Here is a 24,974-nt window from a genome sequence, read left to right as displayed (position 1 = left end):
TGACCATTTAGAGGACTTTAGCAGGACTAGGTATTGACCATTTAGAGGACTTTAGTAAGACTAGGTATTGATCATTTAGAGGACTTTAGTAGGACTAGGTATTGACCATTTAGGACTTTAGTAGGACTAGGTATTGACCATTTAGGACTTTAGTAAGACTAGGTATTGACCATTAAGACGACTTCAGTAGGATTGAATATTGACGCCTTGATTAAATCCTAAACCAATATTTATTTGTGCCAAAGGGTACCAAATTATCAGATCATATACGAGGGTATTAATTCTGAATATAGGTATCACTGACAGCCCTTACAATCTCAAACATTAACACAATTACCATCAACTCAAATATCAAGATATCTCAGATAAAAGATCTCCTAAAGATAAACATGAAACATACAATGTCCATCATGAATTTTTGTTGATATTACTTACAGACAATTTGTGTATCTATTGTTAAATACATGGGAAAATTTGTTTTCTCTGCTATTTCAATAGTAAAGCTCATTTCACAGATTACGATAGATTATATAAGTATTTTGATAGGATTGTTTCCGCCATAAAGGACCGCTACGGATTAATGTATCTCTATGATGTGTATATTGTTATATACCTATATCGCCTGGAGGAAGCCTAACAGATTCACTGGAGCACCTAACATCTTATTGGACAGTTAATCTCCGGTAAACTTAAATGTAAATAAATCTATACCAAATTGGAAAATACACAATTTGGATGTTGATTTTGATCTATCCACAGAATGATGAAGATATTTGCAGTCAAAAAATAATGGCCATATATTTCATCTGTAATATGAAAGTGATACCTCCATTAGTTAAAGGTCTATCACAATTTCTCTATTAACGAAAATTCAAACAAAACTGGCCAAATTGACTTTTGAGACAACAATTCTTTGATGGATATATAAATAATGATACAAAATAAGAAGAATTATTCTAAATATAAAATAATCACGCCAATATTAAGCATGAGCAGCTAGGCCGTAATAGTGGACATGTGATTTTTGCAGCAGCTTGTTTTTATTGTACATCACTGTATACACCAGTCTATCTGTCAGAATCAACTTAACAACCAAATTCCACACATAACCGAAAGTTCTGGGAGTCTTTGGAATCGTGCAAAGTGCCGATCAAGTTTCCACTAATTTTGTTTACCGTCAGCGGACCCCTCAAGAAGGGAAACAGATATGATTTTTTATCTGTTAATCCAGGGAGCTCTACAGCTTCGCTCCAATGAGGCTACACAGCAAAACCTTCTACCTCTGACACATAAAAAAGTAAAAACAAATCTTCCGATATCTGTTGGCAATTTACCTCACATATACAAGTGTCAGGGGGAGATAACCAATCTACAGTGTTGTAGGGCTTGACTGACAGTGCCTGCTATTAAAGTACATATAAAATATTGAAATGACACCACCAACTGGATTCTGATGCTGATCTATGCTGTGAGGCAGCGATTTTGATGATGAGGTTGTTGTGGGGTAAGATTCGCAGGTGGTCTAAAGGCTTCTTATTTACCTCCTAACATCAATAACAGTGGAATGTACATGTTCTGAAGAATCTAGAGATTTATAGCTCATTTAATCTCAGGATTACAGAGAGGTTGATAAGGCTTCCAACACACTTGAATATTAATAAAGATAACTAGCATTTCAGACCATTAGTAAAAACAAACAAAAAAAAATCTTCAAAGATTTCAAATTCTTTTTTCATATGTTGGAGTTAAGTGGAATGCTGTTAAATTTTATGAGCCGAAACAAAATAAAACAAAAGAACAAGAGGTCCATAGGGCCTGAGCATTACTCACCAAGATTTTGGTGATTATTTCAAAACATTACAAAGAAGAAGAAAAAACAGATCCTCACCCGTATAGATACAGCTGTACCACAACTTCACAGGAAGAGAGGCAGTGGAATCAGGAATGAACTGATCACCATATTAATCTGGTTTTATGGAACCCTTGGAACACCAGGTTTTGACCTTTAATTAACTTGAGAAATATTTCACCATGAAGACATCACATTTCACTGTTGAAATATCAGTTTTGATAACATATTGAATTTGTTGATATATTCTGATGTTTGTTCCTAAGAACTATAACACTTTCATGATCCTGCAACAATATGTATCAACATCTGACCCTGCAGTGATGTGTGCCAACCTTTGACCTTGAGGTGATGCATTTAAGCCTCTGACCGTGTAGTGATATGTACCACCCTTTGACCTTGAAATGATATGCTTCAGCCTCTGACCCTGCAACAATATGTACCAACCTCTGACCCCTCAGATAACAGTGAACTTTGACCCTGGTGATACCAACCTTTGACCTGAGAGACAACTGACTTTACATACATGTACACTACTGACCTTTTGAACTCCTGTTGGAGAGAGTGAAGACGAGACCGGCAGTTACTGTTCTCCTCCGTCATGGAGCGGAGTTTCTGTTCCAGCTCCGCCCGGACCAGCCTCTCTCGCTCCAGGTCCTTCATTAGGGTGTCCTTCTGGAAAAACAAGGAATTCTGACATGATCATCACTATCTGGACACTAAGTGTCTATACATCAAATTCAAAAGCTGTAAATTTGGTCTAGCTTCCAAAAGGAAACTAGACTACATCTTTATACATCACTAACTCACCCCCATAATTCCTACCAAGATTCCAAAACCAAGTACAGATGTACCAAGGTCATCCCACCATTCCTACCAAGATTCTAAAACCAAGTACAGATGTACCAAGGTCATCCCACCATTCCTACCAAGATTCTAAAACCAAGTACACATGTACCAAGGTCATCCCACCATTCCTACCAAGATTCTAAAACCAAGTACACATGTACCAAGGTCATCCCACCATTCCTACCAAGATTCTAAAACCAAGTACACATGTACCAAGGTCATCCAACAATTCCTACCAAGATTCTAAAACCAAGTACACATGTACCAAGGTCATCCCACCATTCCTACCAAGATTCTAAAACCAAGTACAGATGTACCAAGGTCATCCAACAATTCCTACCAAGATTCTAAAACCAAGTACAGATGTACCAAGGTCATCCCACCATTCCTACCAAGATTCCAAAACCAAGTACAGATGTACCAAGGTCATCCCACCATTCCTACCAAGATTCTAAAACCAAGTACACATGTACCAAGGTCATCCAACAATTCCTACCAAGATTCTAAAACCAAGTACAGATGTACCAAGGTCATCCCACCATTCCTACCAAGATTCTAAAACCAAGTACAGATGTACCAAGGTCATCCCACCATTCCTACCAAGATTCCAAAACCAAGTACACATGTACCAAGGTCATCCAACAATTCCTACCAAGATTCTAAAACCAAGTACACATGTACCAAGGTCATCCCACCATTCCTACCAAGATTCTAAAACCAAGTACAGATGTACCAAGGTCATCCCACCATTCCTACCAAGATTCCAAAACCAAGTACACATGTACCAAGGTCATCCAACAATTCCTACCAAGATTCCAAAACCAAGTACACATGTACCAAGGTCATCCCACCATTCCTACCAAGATTCCAAAACCAAGTACACATGTACCAAGGTCATCCAACAATTCCTACCAAGATTCCAAAACCAAGTACACATGTACCAAGGTCATCCCACCATTCCTACCAAGATTCCAAAACCAAGTACACATGTACCAAGGTCATCCCACCATTCCTACCAAGATTCCAAAACCAAGTACACATGTACCAAGGTCATCCAACAATTCCTACCAAGATTCCAAAACCAAGTACAGATGTACCAAGGTCATCCCACCATTCCTACCAAGATTCCAAAACCAAGTACACATGTACCAAGGTCATCCAACAATTCCTACCAAGATTCCAAAACCAAGTACACATGTACCAAGGTCATCCCACCATTCCTACCAAGATTCCAAAACCAAGTACAGATGTACCAAGGTCATCCCACCATTCCTACCAAGATTCCAAAACCAAGTACACATGTACCAAGGTCATCCCACCATTCCTACCAAGATTCTAAAACCAAGTACAGATGTACCAAGGTCATCCCACCATTCCTACCAAGATTCCAAAACCAAGTACAGATGTACCAAGGTCATCCAACAATTCCTACCAAGATTCCAAAACCAAGTACACATGTACCAAGGTCATCCCACCATTCCTACCAAGATTCCAAAACCAAGTACAGATGTACCAAGGTCATCCCACCATTCCTACCAAGATTCCACCACCATGTATACCAAGCTCCAGTAACTTATAAACTAGATTTTAACAATTTCTTGTAAGATTGATGCTTCTTACTTGAAATGTATTCAACCTTTATCTATTGTATGCCAAAAGCTAATAAGAAATGGGCGCTTTCATCTTACTCCTAATTCATACTCAACAACATCACTGTTTTAATCAAAGTGAACTTTCGGCATGGACCTTTGTGGTTTTATTTAAATGAACCAGGTGACATCAGAGTAATTTCCTATCCATAATTAGTTCTCAAAGGCGTCTGTTTCAGAAGCAGCCCTGGAAGGCACAAGGTCACCGTAAGAATATATGACACAAATTTAATCAAGATATTAGTAAGCATAATCACAAAAAAGTAATCTAAATCCTTTTTCCTATAATTACATTAGTACATGTACATAGAATTCCTGATCATTATCGTTTTCAATTTACCTTTTTGTGTTAGGAAAATTTGAATGATTGCTGCTTTACATCAGAGCGATTTCAATTGACATTCATATCCATCTGTCAATAATTCTGTCACTGCCACATAACAATTACGTGACCACCCAACCAGAAAAATCATCTCTGACTTAAATCACTGCACACCTGTCGGACGACTTGTATTCCACTTTATATTTTACATATAGTCATATTTCTCTGTGCCGACATAGCAATTCACCCGTAATGTAAATATCTTTGGATGTAAGGTAATACTCTATATATACCATTTCAACAACGGCACAAGACAATATTGTGTATTGAATAAACATCGAGCTAATTGCCTTCTGAATTCAATGTGTCATTGCGTATACCTTTGATTATTTTGATGTAGATTTCTACTGCTTACATAATTTGTCTGTAGAATTCGTCAAGCGGGACAAGGGAGACTCTGTCACTAAATATTTTTGTACATAATAATTGCCTTATCTAAATAGTTTTAAAAAGTCTTGTAGGTCTTGTACTACAAATGAACAGACTTGTTTCAAATTTCTGCTTATATCTTCATTTATTTTTAAAATCCATTAACAAACCTTTGATTTCCTCTGATCCTGTGGAATTTGTTATAGACAAGTTTTTACTGTACGGTACTGAGAGGTGAACTCACATGACACTTAGGTTAATTACAAAATTACTCGCAGGTAAACTACAGGTAAACTACAGGTAAATTACAGGTAAATAACAGGTAAATTACAGGTAAATTACAGGTAAACTACAGGTAAATTACAGGTAAACTACAGGTAAATTACAGGTAAATTACAGGTAAACTACAGGTAAATTACAGGTAGATTTTCTACATTCAGTTATTTTTTTCCTTCATCAGTTACATTCTCATTAGTGTATACGGTTAATTATCCCCCCAATTTAATCATAACTTATTATGGAGGGTATTAGACAGCTGATAAAACTGTGCTTATATGTCTAATTCAGAGAACTGATAGAGTGTATAATCATGTCCGATGTGTTTATTATGAAGAGTATATCTAATCAAGGCAGCAAATAGCTCAAGTTGAAGCGAACTCGCCCCCTGCATCAAGGAACACAAGAGATTGTAGTCTTGGTAAAGTCCCAATACTTGGTCACACAGATGACAAAGAAGGTTGAAACAGTACGCTTAAGCCATATGATTAAGTTAGACAAATTCCTGGTGATATTTATACAGTACTATCAGATATACAAAACTGCCTTTTGGCAAATAAGAAGACTTTTTTTATAATACATATACTTTTTGGATTTAATTTCTACCTATAATCTAAAAATATTATCAAAAATGATGACCTTTTGGCAAATAAGAAGACTTTTTTATAATATATATACTTTTTGATTTAATTTCTACCTATAATCTAAAAATATTATCAAAAATGACAGATATATACAAGTTTAATGATTTAGCAGAAATAACTGTGGTAATTAAGACTTGTCAATAAAACACAAATGTCTAGATCAATTTTGTAGGTCATTCAAGGTCAAATGATTTTTATGATGCTCCATTGGGACCAATCTAAAATCTCTTGACATAATGAAAATATCTAAAAAAGGTTGACTGTGTAGATAATGTAAGGGCATGTTTAACCATTAAATAGTAATGTCCCCTTAATTATAGAGAAATCGCTGACACATGTCCAACTCATTTCAGAAAACACCAGAATGAAATCATTTCCACTTGACATCTGAGAGAAGTAACATACAAGCTGATAAATTCTAATCAGCTTTACTTAACTGATGTAGAGATCCTAATCCGTACCGATAAACCATTGTCAGCTCTGTCCTTACAGGATATCGAGAAATTTAAATGGTTCATGTACTTAAGGTTCTACATCGTATTTTATAAATTCTAACTACCTACTAAAGTAATTGAATTGGGGCCGCGGTGGCCGAGTGGTTAAGGTGTCCCGACACTTTATCACTAGCTCTCCACCTTTGGGTTGCGAGTTCGAAACCTATGTGGGGCAGTTGCCAGGTACTGACTGTAGGCCAGTGGTTTTTCCCCGGGTACTCCAGCTTTCCTCCACCTCCAAAACATGGCACGTCCTTAAATGACCCTGGCTGTTAATAGGACGTTAAACAAAACTAACCAAACGCTCTTTGCATCTCCTTTGGAACTATACATGCTGTACTGACCGGAATGTTTTGGAAATTTTAAAACAAGATTACTGATAATTCAATTTAAATACACTAATGAGCAGCTTTCCTGATGACTTGTCGGCCAGTTCCGTGTATATTGTAGCCATATATCATAGAACGTTAACCAATTTCATACAGAAAAATAATGACAAACCTACCATGATCATGGGACATATATCAAAGCTGTTGAAATGTCGGCCTTGGTTTGGTATTAGGAGCCGAGGTTGGAATTACTCTACGCTTTCCTTTTTAATGATATTAAATCTGGTCTGATAAATGTATGACACCGGCGTAGGGACATTTCGCGTAGCATCAAACGTAAGGCCATCTCCGCGATGACATCAATAAACATCTGGCCCCAGTGAAATATACCCCAGTATTTCCGTAACCTTTCCGGTAATCTTAGAACTCTATCAATGAAGATATTTCCTATGTTAAATCCTGATCAAGTTGACAAGTTAATGATTGTGATGCAAATGCTGAAATAAAATTTAACTCTGGGTAATTGTCAAATGGACATGTAACGTGTCTTTGTGTCGGGATGAAAATCGGTTGCCTGACTCCGGTAACATCACTATAATTTCTCTACCATATTCCCCAAGTGGTTTATGTACGAAACAATCTAATGCTGCATTTAAAAGGTTAAGTGGAATAACACTTTATTTTAAAATAAAGCTTAGTGCTTCTGTAGACGCATGGCTCTTCACAGATCAGTAAAATCAAACCCTCATCTAAATGGTGACCTTTAAAATTAAAGAAATCAGTTATATTGTACAGAGCCATTTAATGGGCTTTAATTCCGTTTCAGAGAAGAAAAGTTTACAACTGTCCCTAATAGCTAAGTTAACTTTTGAATTAACAGGAAAGAGAGGGAATATCAGCTGAATGTATGTACATTTTTATCTAGCCATCCATCAAGCATGTTTACAGCTATAAGCATTACCACTATTAACTCTTTGTTACCATGGAATTAAAAGGTTAGGGTTAGGTTCAGATTTTTCCCCCCGGGTGGGATCCCCTGGTCTCATCCGCGGGTGAAAAGTTCTACCTGTAAGACAGTTCTTTTCTCTACTTTTCCCTTCTTTCATCTTTTCATCTTTAATTTCAGTAGTTTTAAGTTATAGCGATAACACACTTCAAATCACAAAATCCACGATGGCTGCCTGTTTGCCGTTTGGTTTCCTGATCACACTCAAAACTGAAATTGAAATGGCACAACTAGGGACCCAGAGGAACCTACATAAAAATTATGAAGGTTAACTGAGATATTTATCCTTGCAGTACTTCTCAAGAAATAGTGATAATAAGGATTGTTTATGGTTGAACAGAGGATAAGACCACAGATGAAGAGAGAAGATATGATAATGTTGAGTTAAACATTTACCTTAATGGGTAAAGAACCCAGTCCATTATAGAGAAATTTGTTAGCTTTAATCTCATTATATCAGACTACGAAAATATTAAACCTTGAGAGGTTTCATGCCTTGTATTTGTCTATAGATCCCTTATAATTATCCTAATAGATTGAGGTCATTCATGTGTAAAAGCCTATTTCATACAGCACCATACAGATTTCTCTGGAATTCATGTAGGCTTACATTGTCACTGCTGATTTGGGAGGGTAGTGTCACAGCATTGTCTATCACTCCTATGGACCATTGTTAATACATATGTCACACTGTCAATAAGTCACAAACTCACATTGTCAATAAGTCACAAACTCACATTGTCAATAAGTCACAAACTCACATTGTCAATAAGTCACAAACTCACATTGTCAGTAAGTCACAAACTCACATTGCCAATAAGTCACAAACTCACACTGTCAATAAGTCACAAACTCACACTGTCAATAAGTCACAAACTCACATTGTCAATAAGTCACAAACTCACATTGTCAATAAGTCACAAACTCACATTGTCAATAAGTCACAAACTCACATTGTCAGTAAGTCACAAACTCACATTGCCAATAAGTCACAAACTCACACTGTCAATAAGTCACAAACTCACATTGTCAATAAGTCACAAACTCACACTGTCAATAAGTCACAAACTCACATTGTCAATAAGTCACCACTCACATTGTCAATAAGTCACAAACTCACACTGTCAATAAGTACCCATTAACACTGTCAATAAGTCACAACTCACACTGTTAATAAGTCACAACCCACATTGTCAATAAGTCACAAACTCACACTGTCAATAAGTACCCATTAACACTGTCAATAAGTCACAACTCACACTGTCAATATGTCACAACTCACATTGTTAATAAGTCACCATTTTAATATTGTCAAAAAGTCTTACTTATTTCAACAACATTTTGAAACTTTTGTATTTTTGACTGCCTCTAGAAATATGTAGAACCTGAATGTTGTCAAACATCTTTTAAGACTTTAAAGAACATTTAGAACATAAAATTCCCTTTGTTATTTAGAGAGCACCATTCTTCTATCCTGAGCCTACATTTTCAACCTGAAATTTCTGGAATTGTTTCCCAAAACTTGATCCGAGCATGACATGTCCAGAAAACAGGAAGCCTTTTACAAATCTCATTATTGAGAGGGATTAAAAGAACAATCCTTTCAATTTCACATAAACATATCCTAAAATTGTATTAAAAAGGACAAAGCATATCAGAGAGTCCTGGGCTCAATATGAATCTATCAGACATCTATGACAGGGGACAGAATTTAACAGCTATCCAGTATAAATCTGATGGCTGCTACTCACACATCAAACCCATATTTTAATAACGTGTGTTGTGTTGGGGAGCGCTTAGTTATCGCGTAAGGATTTACATTCTATCAATATTATGATATGAGAGGAAAATCCAAAATCCCAAATAGACAAGGTACTGGCAGAGATAAGATAATGATGGACTTTTTCCTCTTATCAATGACAATTCCCTGTCAGATAGGCATTGTTTATAAGGACAAAAAAGAATTCTTAAAAATGGCATATTTCACTGAAATCCATTAATTAAAGCATTCCTGACAGGAAAATACTCATCAGTTCTACAGCTGGTTATCAGACATAACAAGTAGAATACTTCATATCTCTCAGAATAAATTACTGACCTAACATTTGGTTTTCGTTTATTTTGTTCAACGTCCTATAAACAGCCAGAGTCATTTAAGGACAAGCCAGGTTTTGGAGGTGGAGGAAAGCCTGAGTACCCGGAGAAAAATCATCGACCTACGGTCAGTGCCAGGCAACTGCCCCACGTGGGTTTCAAACTCAAGACACAGAGGTGAAGGGCTAGTGATATATTGTTGAGACACCTAAACCATTCGGCCACCGCAACCCATCCGACCTCAACATATATCTGGCCTTCAGAATAGATCTATTACAAGTAGAAAAATTGAGATTCCCAGGCTACAAAGGAAAGTAAAACTTCACATCCATTAAAATGTAAGAAAATTTTTACCTTGAATCAAAATAAAAATTCTGAGAAACAACGATAAGAAAAAAGATAGAGGTATATGGTTTTACATACCTTGCATTTCTTAAAGTGAAACATTTTAACCTTCAGGCGCTAGATCAACCTCACCGATGTTGTAGTCGCAGAACAACTCAGTAAACTGAATGTAAGTACTTAGTAGATCTATTGTGTGAGACAATAAACTGTCACCTACTTTCAAAGCTGATTATTACAGACTTGTTTTATATATTGATTCCCCAGGAAGGCCGGGTCCCGAGGGATTCACTCCGATCAGGACCACGGAAATTTCTTTCTTCTTGGAAAACCTTACTGCCTTAATAGTACAAGAAATACATATTTTTCATTTCTATTAATTCCGACTGCAGTCAGGCCCAATAAACATCAATTAGCGGAAGTCAAAATGACTGTACGTATTTCCCCGTCCGACATCTCCGTACCATATTTAGATGTGGACTTTTCCCCTCGGACAGGCAGTGTGTTCTATCATTGGGGTCTCCCGACAGATTCATAGTGAGAAAAATGTAGTGCCAATTAATTCGAGCTTTCAGACGCCAAAATGTCTCGCCATGGAGATCTATCGAAGACGGACCTGTCGGCCATTGTTGGCTAATATTCAGATACAGCAAACTGTATAGTTTCCAGTTCATCCAAATTGTAGATTGGGGTCAAGAAATGGCATATGGGGTCAAGTATGAATAGATTAATCTTTTACAGACCGGATCTCAACTGCTTCTGCAAAGTTTACATTATATTTCATTTGCGTAGGATTATCACTTGAGATGATTGTACTAGAAAACAAGTTCAGATACATATCAATCAGGAGTTTTTAGTTAAATGTCGAAAGTTGAACTGCAGAGTGGTTACTGTGGAAAAAGCAGAATAATATTAAGTTTGGCTATTCATTCTGTTGACCTTCAAAATTATCTGATGACCAAAAGCAATAAATTACTGGACAGTCATTAATCGACTATGGACTTTGATGGTCATTCAAACTTTACTGGGTATCACAGTGTTCTAAATTAACTTCATGTGTACCTTAAACTATCTGTGAACTTCAGATGTCAAATGATGAAAAATGAGCATTAATTCAAATACCAAAGTATTAACAAAACTGGTCAAGAAATGGGCAAATGGCTACATACATGTATACTTAATGAGAATTGACCAAATATGTCATCTCATATGATATCGAGGTACTCTAGGAAACACCAAAACTAAAGGAAAGACAACATGATGGACAAAAAGTGGACAAGTGGAATCCATTGGTTATATATTTCTCTTAAGAAACTGAGTACAAGAGGGTGAAAAAATAAATGCCAATCCCATGACATAATTACAAATATTGAAATGCAAGTTTATCAAAATGCCACTGAGAAAGAACAAAGTACGTAGTCTACAAAGTTTGAAATTTGTTGAAAACTGAGGGCGATGATCTAGATATAAACTTCTAAGGGAAAAAGCTGAGCAAACCTTGAACTGTAAGCCAATGGTTAAATTTACCAATACCCTGCTACCCCTCATTTGTAACCATGACAACCAAATGACATCTATTGTTTTGGAAAATGGCACCATTGTATTTGCGAATCCTTCTAAACTCTCATATACCAATCTTAAGCTTAATGAAACAATATCTGATCTCCATTTTGACCAATCAGAAGCCCCCATTACATTTTCTTCATAACTGTTCTGGAAACACCTGATGTCTTAATTGAATAAAAATTATCTAAGTTCTGATGAGATATTTGCCAAAACATAAAACCTGTGTAATCTAAACACATCACTTGGTCGAATAAACCACGAACCAATGTGGACATGGAGCGATTTGAATAGACCACCATATTTATATCAATGGACATAGGGTAATTTGAATAGCTCATCATCTGATGATGACGGGCTTATAAAAACTAAATAATAAAAAAAAAGAATTTTGAGGTTTAGATCAGTAACGGTAATTTGATGGAAAGGTATTTACAATTTTGACCTTTTATCAACCTTTTTGGATTTTTGCCATGTTTCAAATTTCGGTCAATTAAAGACAATTATATGTTGAAGCAAAATTGATAGGAAGCCCTCAAATTGTCTCATAATCCCACTGAAGTACCTTTTACTTCAATAAACTGATTTACCTGTTAACGAACATTAACGAGCCCTGCCTAGCAGCCAATTTAAGGATGCCTTCCCTTTAAAGGTCATACAACCATTAATTAAGGTAGCAATCACCTGTATGCTTTAGTAACCTCCAGAGAAAGAAGAGTTCTTACAGCAGTATATCAATTAGAACTCGGTTTTACTTTAAATGTCGATAAAGACCTTTAAGTGAGTTTCGATGTGGCTAACTATTAAACCATTTCTTGTTTGATTCGTTAATGAATAAATTAATCACTACTGACCATATGAATTCAGGGGAAACCATATTGATTCTCGGAGACTCTGCATCATTCCCAATTAAACAGTACTTTAGGCAGTCATTCTAAAGAGCAGACGACACTTATCACTACACCAGCAGACGACACAAAAACTATCCCTACATTTACACCTGTAAACAGCTCTATATTGATTATTAAAAAGATTGTTTAAAAGGAACTACAGTCCCTATACCTTGGCCTAAGCTCACTCCTCTTCAGGCTTGTGAGTTAAAATGCAATTAAGATGTTATTAATTACTTGGACTGACATTGATTACGAATGAAATGTAAATTTCTAATCATAGATTCCTGATTAGTTACTCTCTTCATGTGTAATTCTAACTTAATCACATACAGACAAAACTGTCATTTTACTTCGTTAACTACTCCAAACCTTTAATTCTTATTTAAAAAAACGTATGAAATGTTTATTTTTGCTCTGTTTGGCCTTGAAAATCTGCTCAACCTGTCAACTTTAACAAGGAAATCTTGATGAATATTCCAAAGGTTAGAACTTGACCAGAATCCACACATTGAAAATCTCGAGTTACAGGGAAAAGGTTCCGAATAATTTATTTTGAAATCCCACCAGAGAAAAGCTTGAGGCAAATCCAAACCTTTATAGGGTCAATTAAAATATTAATCAATGATGCTAATTCCATACTGCTATCAATTCAGTGACTACATTTAATTAATGGTGCCAATTAATTCCAAACTGCACTACCAGTTCATAGAGTTTCTTTTTTATAGTAAATAGTGAGTCCTGTACATAAAGCTACATGTTCTCTCAAGAAAATGACATATATATACATCTTATTCACGCTTGCAATAAGGATTTTGAAGTTCAAGATCAAATCACTATAGACTTGCACAAGTTAATTTTGCATTGAATTCTACTAATGACTTGTAAAATTGGTTCACCACAAAGACATTAATGAATCGATGTCTAGTTTTGTGAATGAGAAGGAGTTATTTGGCAGGGGTACAAATAAGATTTCACAATAAAAGACAAAAAATACAATAAACATGTTGGTGCTATGCTTACAATCCTCTAACAGTTTATGTCCATTACCAGTTAAGCAAAATATCCTTCAAGTCATTTTGGATCTACCATATTCATGTGAAAAATATATATCTAGTTTTCAGGGAAAGGCCTCTCATGTTGAATAAATGAATTTGAAAATCCCTTACATTGTCTTGTTTTCACTATGAAGATTGTGTTTAAAGAGATATAGACAATCATTTTCTGTCAACTCTTATAATGGTACCGATGATAATTACCTACCAATTTTAATTTTCAATATACAAAAATTACATTTCATTTGTATTCAATATTCAAGCTAAAAGAAAGTTACCTTTCTTCATTACCAATTAAAACAAATGTTTTTGTGAGTTTAAATCTTAGATCTTTTGCCTTTAAGTGCATATATGCTGTTTGAAGTGTTGCAGAATTTCTTATCAGATAAGTGAACTGTCAAATGCACGAGTGACTAACGTTTCCATACTCTGCCAAACACCTTCATGACTCAGATTATTTGTGGAGATTTTTACATCTCTGCCAAACACCTACATGACTCAGATTAATTTTGGGGATTATACATGAACCATTAGAACATCATTTACAAAAACTATGTGATGCAGTTTGATTTGTCAGTGATGCAGTTTGAAGTCTGAAAATCAGTTTTTAGAAACCAAGACAACGGTTTGTCTCCCTTTGCCGCCTCAAGCTGATTAATGAGACATTTCAAATAAAACTTTACCCAAACATTTTTGTGAAATCGAGTTCTCCTGGCCAATAACGGAAGTCTCATACAAAGATCCCTCTGTGACAATGGCATCGCTGATCAGACATTGTTTTACTATATAACCACCTATTTCTATAAGCATTCTCCAGTGGTTTTGGTAGTATTCAGACTGCAATGTATGGTATGCACATTCCACAATTTACTACCACATTTTTACCCCATGAAGCCATTTCCATCTGCCCAGTTTCTCCATCAGCCAAGAAATGCTGCCACCATGCCTCAGGACTTCGAACTGACCACTGCTACTCATAAACCACACGAACAAGTCATCTATTTGGTCAGTTTATGTCCAGTTGGAATGTTAACAAGCATTATATAGAGATACCCAGGGGGTCAAGCATTCCTCCTCCACAGAGTTTGGTGAGCATTCATGTTAACTTGTCAGAAACATTCTATTGCTATAAAAACCTGCTAGGAAGCATTAAAACACCAAAAAATATATAACATAATGATACAATCATGTTGTTGTTTTTTTATTTTAAATTTTTTTTTTTTTTCGCAAATTTTAATATTTTTCGCTACTTCTCGTGCTCTAGAGAGATTATAATAGCTTTGCAGCATATATTTCAGACTTTTTAATTCCAGGAAGATTTTTAATCCAGGACATCATTCCTTCATTAATTCTTACACATTCTACAATGATAAATCAACTTTCAAATTGTTAGTCCATTTTGAAATCCATTTGCCAATTTTCATTTTTTGAGTTCCTGCTTGCCTGATTTTAGAAACTGTTATTATCATGCATGGTTACAGACATGTTGATTTCATAATGAAATGAAAGATTCCTTTTTTTAACAGCTGATGCCAGACCAGATTTAGCCCAATGATTATTGGCTGTCTCCACATCTATCATATCACTTTCATAAATAATGTCAAAATTTTGATAACTTGTAGTCAAACAAACCACTTAAGGCTGCAGTCAAGATAGGTTGGACTTTCTTTGCTTGTTGGTCGGTAAGGCAACAGGTACACAAATGTACAATGATGTGGACTGTCCATCACCCTAACGCCACCAGGCAAGGCTGCCCACATCTTGTCAGGTCCTAAACATCAATGAATAAATCTCTTCTGGTCAAACCCACTAATATCAGCTCCATCCTATACATACCAGGTCAGGTTCCAAAGGTCATTCCGAACTAATGATTCAACATTTCATATACATGTATATAGTGGTCAACTTATGAGGAATCTACTTAGACTGGTCAAGCCTTATGAGCATCAAACCTGACGGTCATCACTGTGGTCAAAATAGTACATGACTGTAAGTTCCGGTGAGAATGCCAGCAGTCAAAGTGAGAATTATAAATGTCTGATTTCTGACATTTATGGTAAAAAGAAGTTGTTTTGACATCCATGGTAACTATATACAAGCAATAGTCTGATATCAACATGTCCAGAACCAATGTACAGTGTATAGTCTATATATAGATATATATAAGTCATTATAAATAAAAATAATTTCACTAAATAACAGATATGTGTCATATTTGATTTTGATTTCAACAACTGATTTACAACTTTATAATTAATTTGGAAAAGTGGATTTATATGTAATGGAAGCTATTTTTGTGCATGTAGATTTATCAAGGCAATTTTCTTTATTTTCAAAAAATATTTATACTTTCTTCATTTTTGTGGCGAGGTTTTTTGGACAGATGTTCCGCATACACAATCAGACAGTAGAACATGGAAGTCAACTAAAATCAAACCTGTTTTAAAATACGTGTCAAATGTGCCCCAGGTGTAATACAATTAACGACAAAACAGCTATATACCTGCAAACACAAAGGATAGTTAAATTGTATAACGGCCATTATCAAAACTTTAAAAAAATTCCTCGTCTTCTCAACTGAATCAGTCGATAATGACAGGTGTTTAAACAGCTTTCTCTTGATGTAAAACTTCTCAATTCGTGGGAATACTATTTTATCAATCTAAAGCAAAACTGTATTTAAACGGAAACAGCCTGTATCAAATAAATAAAAATTGGCTATCTTTACAATCAATTATAAAAGGGTTGAATTGAATTACACAGGAGGTGTTATTCTGTCAGCCAGTATCTTAGCAATCTATTACAAAACGACTTGGGTAAAAACGGCACAAAAAAGTATTCATTTGTCAGAAATATTACAACTCTTAGCTATCTCTAGAATCAATATAGGGTCATATTTAGTGAAAACTTCAAAATTAATTATCAATGAATTGCACTGTGTACCCGTCAGAGTATACGGGAGATGCTCCGCGTTTGAAACGCTGACTTTAAAGTCAAACAGTGCATTCAATGCACCGAGTGGTAGTTTATAAACAGGAGCACATGGAAAACAAGATAAATACAGAAATTTTACATTTATAACAATATACTACAGAAATCAACAATAGCAGTAAATAAATATCAGTAAACAATGATTCTGTAGTGATATATATTAAATTGCTTTGGGCAATTACAATATATAGGTATTTTCAAGTACATCTTAGATCAATAAACAATTAATTTGGTTTCTCTTTAATATCTGTAACACTTAAACGTCATGTATATCTCAAATTCCATATACTCCTAATAACAACCGTGCCTAATAGCATTACAACAAAGCTAATATGTAGACTTAATAATTTTGATACTCAAACTTTTGCAAATTACCCATATAGATTAAACAGATTTGCACTATGATGAATTTGCAAACCAGTAACATTTGCCATATGAATGCATCAATGTACCAGATAGTTGTCTTAATTACAGAGAAATTATTTAAAAATGAAACTTCATAAAGATCCACAAGAGAATAAGATAAATGTAGCTATAACTTCAAAGGTCAAAATTCAAAATGGTCACCTGTTGGACATTATTTCTTTCTGGTCCTGCAGTCTCAAAATTCAATATACACAACTACTGGCAAAGAAACCGATAAAACTTAACAAATTAATATCCATGAAGAACTTTCTGAAAAATAACAATACTTTTAATTTCTACTTTCAAAATTCAAAATGGCTGCTTGTCGGCCATTTTTTTCTGATCAGTCTAAAAATCCAGTATTCACATCTAAAGACCAAGGATACCAATATTACCTATGAAATTGGAGAAAAATCCTTCAGGTACATTTTAAGAAATAGTGATAACAAAGATTGGTTACAGATGGACAAACCACAGACAAACAGTGATTTTGAATATACCACTATATCTTGTCCATCATCGATGGTGGACTAACAATATTACACAAATGAAAATCAACATTTTGCTTTCTGTACCTTTGTAAACCAGTGTCAATGACACTTCGAGTATGAAGATATTACACTTAATTTGACAATCAAATAATTTGATCATCCAAGCCGACTTCTGGACATTTTGATAAAGGTGTCTCCTCATCCTCTTCATCATCTGAACACATTACGGAAATTCCACAATCTACTTACAAGTGTAAAAGTTCTGTTACATAAAATAACTATATCCTTAGTTTGATCTTCATGTAACGATCAACACCCCAAAGTTTGGCATCACAAGATAGAGTCATTCTGATACAATTACGATTATCACTACACTGTAGCTCTATAAAACTACATCCCAGAATATTAACTGGGTTAAGTTTCCAGGTGTTTCACAGGATTTCTAGTATTGGTACTGTAAAAACAGAAGTACCTGGCCGAATACTGTATACAGAGACCTGTTCACATCGGTGCTCCTGTATCTATACATACCCTGGTCCAGTGGCTGAGCTACACTCCATATCACAGCATTGTTAGTTTTCAAAGAAAATTCAGTCTATTTGAATGAGTGTTATCACAGCAATAAAGAATTTCATAGTTCACAATTAAAAGAATAATAACAGAACTTAGCTGTAACACAATAAGGCTGACAGAACAGAACAATAGAAGATCAATTTCATGGTACTTCGAATTGTGAATTATCTGGGACCTGACTCGAAAGCTAACTATACTTTAAAATTACCTGGGTCCTGCAGCTGTGATATATACAAAAGGTTAGGAATGTTGTACTGTATAGGTCTGGCCGACTAATGGGATATAGCAGAATGTATTAGGATCAACAGGTCTAGCCACCAAATGGCACACAAGCTACCACACTCAGATATGTCACTGGGGTCGGGTACCACTACAGACTGAGATACTGGGGTCGGGTACCACTACAGACTGAGATACTGGGGTACCACTACAGACTGAGATACTGGGGTACCACTACAGACTGAGATACTGGGGTACCACTACAGACTGAGATACTGGGGTACCACTACAGACTGAGATACTGGGGTACCACTACAGACTGAGATACTGGGGTCGGGTACCACTACAGACTGAGATACTGGGGTCGGGTACCACTACAGACTGAGATACTGGGGTCGGGTACCACTACAGACTGAGATACTGGGGTCGGGTACCACTACAGACTGAGATACTGGGGTCGGGTACCACTACAGACAGATACTGGGGTACCACTACAGACTGAGATACTGGGGTACCACTACAGACTGAGATACTGGGGTCGGGTACCACTACAGACTGAGATACTGGGGTCGGGTACCACTACAGACTGAGATACTGGGGTCGGGTACCACTACAGACTGAGATACTGGGGTACCACTACAGACTGAGATACTGGGGTCAGGTACCACTACAGACTGAGATACTGGGGTCGGGTACCACTACAGACTGAGATACTGGGGTACCACTACAGACTGAGATACTGGGGTCAGGTACCACTACAGACTGAGATACTGGGGTCGGGTACCACTACAGACTGAGATACTGGGGTCGGGTACCACTACAGACTGAGATACTGGGGTCGGGTACCACTACAGACTGAGATACTGGGGTACCACTACAGACTGACGCATGTGGGTTAATGTTGCGTCCCGTTTTGTTGCTCATTAGTGTATTCATTTAAAATATACATTGTTGTACATTGTTGCAACTTGTACATTCCAATGACGTCACATTGTTTACAGATCCCGCGTTGTGTCTGCACTGCCTGACACGAAGGCTTCATTCTGTGTTTTTTAATGTTTTTGTTAGTTTTCTGATAATTCAATTGATCAGGTATGATTAAACAACCCCAATCAATATGAGGTGTGATTGTAATTTTAAGTTTAAACCGCATGTTGCGAAAAATACTTCAACTTTCACTTTGTCAGTGCATTCGTGATCGCAGCTTCGATCAGCTGTCATGGCAACGACGAGGACGGTGGTTTCATCACAGTGACGAATTTACAAACTTGCATGTGTACAGCCGAAAACTTCTAACTATACCTTATGTCTTTGGAAATCATCTGTAAATAATTAATTGAATTAATTTCGATCCATTGCATTCGTTTATTAACGTTTGTTCGTTTCTATATGCCGATTTCGATACTTAAAACACTGAAGAGTTCCAATATTGGAGAATGAACATTAACACTTGCTCTATGAATCGTCCTAGAGCACCCGACTACCCTAAATCAATACTTATGAAACAGGTACGAGCGTGAAGGTAATTGTATGAGAGCAACGAAAAGTGCTGTACATTCTTACGAAAATGACAAACATCGTCAAAATTACTTAAAAAGTAGTCAATTAATCGGCATTTCTTCAATTAACACCAGTTTATAACGCCGTTATGTAACCATACTTGAATAAATAGAAGAATGTACAGCACTTTTTCTCGGTTTCTTAGCACGATGAATAAGTGTATCATATTTGTTTGTACGACAAAATACGTTGGTCGGGTGCTCTGGCCATATTTAACGACCAAGTGTTAATGTAATCCTTCGTGCCGGTCACGTGACCACGCGAGAACACGAGGAACGACGAAAACATCCCGATAAAGACGTTGGACACCTAACATTAAAATCCGATAAAAAAAACAAACAGAACTAACCGGGAAATCATTAAATATTGAATTTATATTAAAACATGATGTTTTTTGTTCTTTTTAATTATAAATGCAACATTAACCCACATGCGGAGATACTGGGGTACCACTACAGACTGAGATACTGGGGTCGGGTACCACTACAGACTGAGATACTGGGGTCGGGTACCACTACAGACTGAGATACTGGGGTCGGGTACCACTACAGACTGAGATACTGGGGTCGGGTACCACTACAGACTGAGATACTGGGGTCGGGTACCACTACAGACTGAGATACTGGGGTACCACTACAGACTGAGATACTGGGGTACCACTACAGACTGAGATACTGGGGTACCACTACAGACTGAGATACTGGGGTACCACTACAGACTGAGATACTGGGGTCGGGTACCACTACAGACTGAGATACTGGGGTCGGGTAACACTACAGACTGAGATACTGGGGTCGGGTACCACTACAGACTGAGATACTGGGGTACCACTACAGACTGAGATACTGGGGTCAGGTACCACTACAGACTGAGATACTGGGGTCGGGTACCACTACAGACTGAGATACTGGGGTACCACTACAGACTGAGATACTGGGGTCAGGTACCACTACAGACTGAGATACTGGGGTCGGGTACCACTACAGACTGAGATACTGGGGTCGGGTACCACTACAGACTGAGATACTGGGGTACCACTACAGACTGAGATACTGGGGTCGGGTACCACTACAGACTGAGATACTGGGGTACCACTACAGACTGAGATACTGGGGTCGGGTACCACTACAGACTGAGATACTGGGGTACCACTACAGACTGAGATACTGGGGTCGGGTACCACTACAGACTGAGATACTGGGGTACCACTACAGACTGAGATACTGGGGTACCACTACAGACTGAGATACTGGGGTACCACTACAGACTGAGATACTGGGGTACCACTACAGACTGAGATACTGGGGTCGGGTACCACTACAGACTGAGATACTGGGGTCGGGTACCACTACAGACTGAGATACTGGGGTACCACTACAGACTGAGATACTGGGGTACCACTACAGACTGAGATACTGGGGTCAGGTACCACTACAGACTGAGATACTGGGGTCGGGTACCACTACAGACTGAGATACTGGGGTCGGGTACCACTACAGACTGAGATACTGGGGTCGGGTACCACTACAGACTGAGATACTGGGGTCGGGTACCACTACAGACTGAGATACTGGGGTCGGGTACCACTACAGACTGAGATACTGGGGTACCACTACAGACTGAGATACTGGGGTCGGGTACCACTACAGACTGAGATACTGGGGTACCACTACAGACTGAGATACTGGGGTCAGGTACCACTACAGACTGAGATACTGGGGTACCACTACAGACTGAGATACTGGGGTCGGGTACCACTACAGACTGAGATACTGGGGTCGGGTACCACTACAGACTGAGATACTGGGGTACCACTACAGACTGAGATACTGGGGTCGGGTACCACTACAGACTGAGATACTGGGGTACCACTACAGACTGAGATACTGGGGTACCACTACAGACTGAGATACTGGGGTACCACTACAGACTGAAATACTGGGGTCGGGTACCACTACAGACTGAGATACTGGGGTCGGGTACCACTACAGACTGAGATACTGGGGTCGGGTACCACTACAGACTGAGATACTGGGGTACCACTACAGACTGAGATACTGGGGTCAGGTACCACTACAGACTGAGATACTGGGGTACCACTACAGACTGAGATACTGGGGTCGGGTACCACTACAGACTGAGATACTGGGGTCGGGTACCACTACAGACTGAGATACTGGGGTCGGGTACCACTACAGACTGAGATACTGGGGTCGGGTACCACTACAAACTGAGATACTGGGGTACCACTACAGACTGAGATACTGGGGTACCACTACAGACTGAGATACTGGGGTACCACTACAGACTGAGATACTGGGGTACCACTACAGACTGAGATACTGGGGTACCACTACAGACTGAGATACTGGGGTACCACTACAGACTGAGATACTGGGGTCGGGTACCACTACAGACTGAGATACTGGGGTCGGGTACCACTACAGACTGAGATACTGGGGTACCACTACAGACTGAGATACTGGGGTCGGGTACCACTACAGACTGAGATACTGGGGTCGGGTACCACTACAGACTGAGATACTGGGGTACCACTACAGACTGAGATACTGGGGTCAGGTACCACTACAGACTGAGATACTGGGGTCGGGTACCACTACAGACTGAGATACTGGGGTCGGGTACCACTACAGACTGAGATACTGGGGTCGGGTACCACTACAGACTGAGATACTGGGGTACCACTACAGACTGAGATACTGGGGTCGGGTACCACTACAGACTGAGATACTGGGGTACCACTACAGACTGAGATACTGGGGTCGGGTACCACTACAGACTGAGATACTGGGGTACCACTACAGACTGAGATACTGGGGTCAGGTACCACTACAGACTGAGATACTGGGGTACCACTACAGACTGAGATACTGGGGTACCACTACAGACTGAGATACTGGGGTACCACTACAGACTGAGATACTGGGGTCGGGTACCACTACAGACTGAGATACTGGGGTACCACTACAGACTGAGATACTGGGGTACCACTACAGACTGAGATACTGGGGTACCACTACAGACTGAGATACTAGGGTACCACTACAGACTGAGATACTGGGGTACCACTACAGACTGAGATACTGGGGTACCACTACAGACTGAGATACTGGGGTCGGGTACCACTACAGACTGAGATACTGGGGTCGGGTACCACTACAGACTGAGATACTGGGGTACCACTACAGACTGAGATACTGGGGTCGGGTACCACTACAGACTGAGATACTGGGGTACCACTACAGACTGAGATACTGGGGTCAGGTACCACTACAGACTGAGATACTGGGGTACCACTACAGACTGAGATACTGGGGTCGGGTACCACTACAGACTGAGATACTGGGGTACCACTACAGACTGAGATACTGGGGTACCACTACAGACTGAGATACTGGGGTCGGGTACCACTACAGACTGAGATACTGGGGTACCACTACAGACTGAGATACTGGGGTACCACTACAGACTGAGATACTGGGGTCGGGTACCACTACAGACTGAGATACTGGGGTCGGGTACCACTACAGACTGAGATACTGGGGTACCACTACAGACTGAGATACTGGGGTACCACTACAGACTGAGATACTGGGGTCGGGTACCACTACAGACTGAGATACTGGGGTACCACTACAGACTGAGATACTGGGGCACCACTACAGACTGAGATACTGGGGTACCACTACAGACTGAGATACTGGGGTCGGGTACCACTACAGACTGAGATACTGGGGTCGGGTACCACTACAGACTGAGATACTGGGGTCGGGTACCACTACAGACTGAGATACTGGGGTACCACTACAGACTGAGATACTGGGGTACCACTACAGACTGAGATACTGGGGTACCACTACAGACTGAGATACTGGGGTCGGGTACCACTACAGACTGAGATACTGGGGTACCACTACAGACTGAGATACTGGGGCACCACTACAGACTGAGATACTGGGGTACCACTACAGACTGAGATACTGGGGTCGGGTACCACTACAGACTGAGATACTGGGGTCGGGTACCACTACAGACTGAGATACTGGGGTCGGGTACCACTACAGACTGAGATACTGGGGTTGGGTACCACTACAAACTGAGATACTGGGGTACCACTACAGACTGAGATACTGGGGTCAGGTACCACTACAGACTGAGATACTGGGGTCGGGTACCACTACAGACTGAAATACTGGGGTACCACTACAGACGGAGATACTGGGGTACCACTACAGACTGAGATACTGGGGTACCACTACAGACTGAGATACTGGGGTACCACTACAGACTGAGATACTGGGGTCGGGTACCACTTCAGACTGAGATACTGGGGTCGGGTACCACTACAGACTGAGATACTGGGGTACCACTACAGACTGAGATACTGGGGTCAGGTACCACTACAGACTGAGATACTGGGGTCGGGTACCACTACAGACTGAGATACTGGGGTACCACTACAGACTGAGATACTGGGGTACCACTACAGACTGAGATACTGGGGTCGGGTACCACTACAGACTGAGATACTGGGGTACCACTACAGACTGAGATACTGGGGTCGGGTACCACTACAGACTGAGATACTGGGGTCGGGTACCACTACAGACTGAGATACTGGGGTACCACTACAGACTGAGATACTGGGGTCAGGTACCACTACAGACTGAGATACTGGGGTACCACTACAGACTGAGATACTGGGGTACCACTACAGACTGAGATACTGGGGTCGGGTACCACTACAGACTGAGATACTGGGGTCGGGTACCACTACAGACTGAGATACTGGGGTCAGGTACCACTACAGACTGAGATACTGGGGTACCACTACAGACTGAGATACTGGGGTCAGGTACCACTACAGACTGAGATACTGGGGTCAGGTACCACTACAGACTGAGATACTGGGGTACCACTACA

The 24,974-nt window shown here is 39.0% G+C and overlaps 1 protein-coding gene across 1 annotated transcript in view; it reads right to left on the bottom strand.

Annotated features, from left to right (window-relative positions):
* LOC117317251 overlaps nt 1-24,974 on the bottom strand; it is a 181,438-nt gene that overhangs the window by 46,578 nt on the left and 109,886 nt on the right. Inside the window, 1 exon segment of the mRNA XM_033871983.1 lies at nt 2,391-2,524. Coding sequence (XP_033727874.1) covers nt 2,391-2,524 — 134 coding nt within the window.

Source organism: Pecten maximus, chromosome 19 (genome assembly GCF_902652985.1).
Source record: "Pecten maximus chromosome 19, xPecMax1.1, whole genome shotgun sequence".
Taxonomy (NCBI): domain Eukaryota; kingdom Metazoa; phylum Mollusca; class Bivalvia; order Pectinida; family Pectinidae; genus Pecten; species Pecten maximus.
Note: the sequence above shows the minus strand (reverse complement) of the source record. Positions and strands in the feature narration are given on the sequence as shown.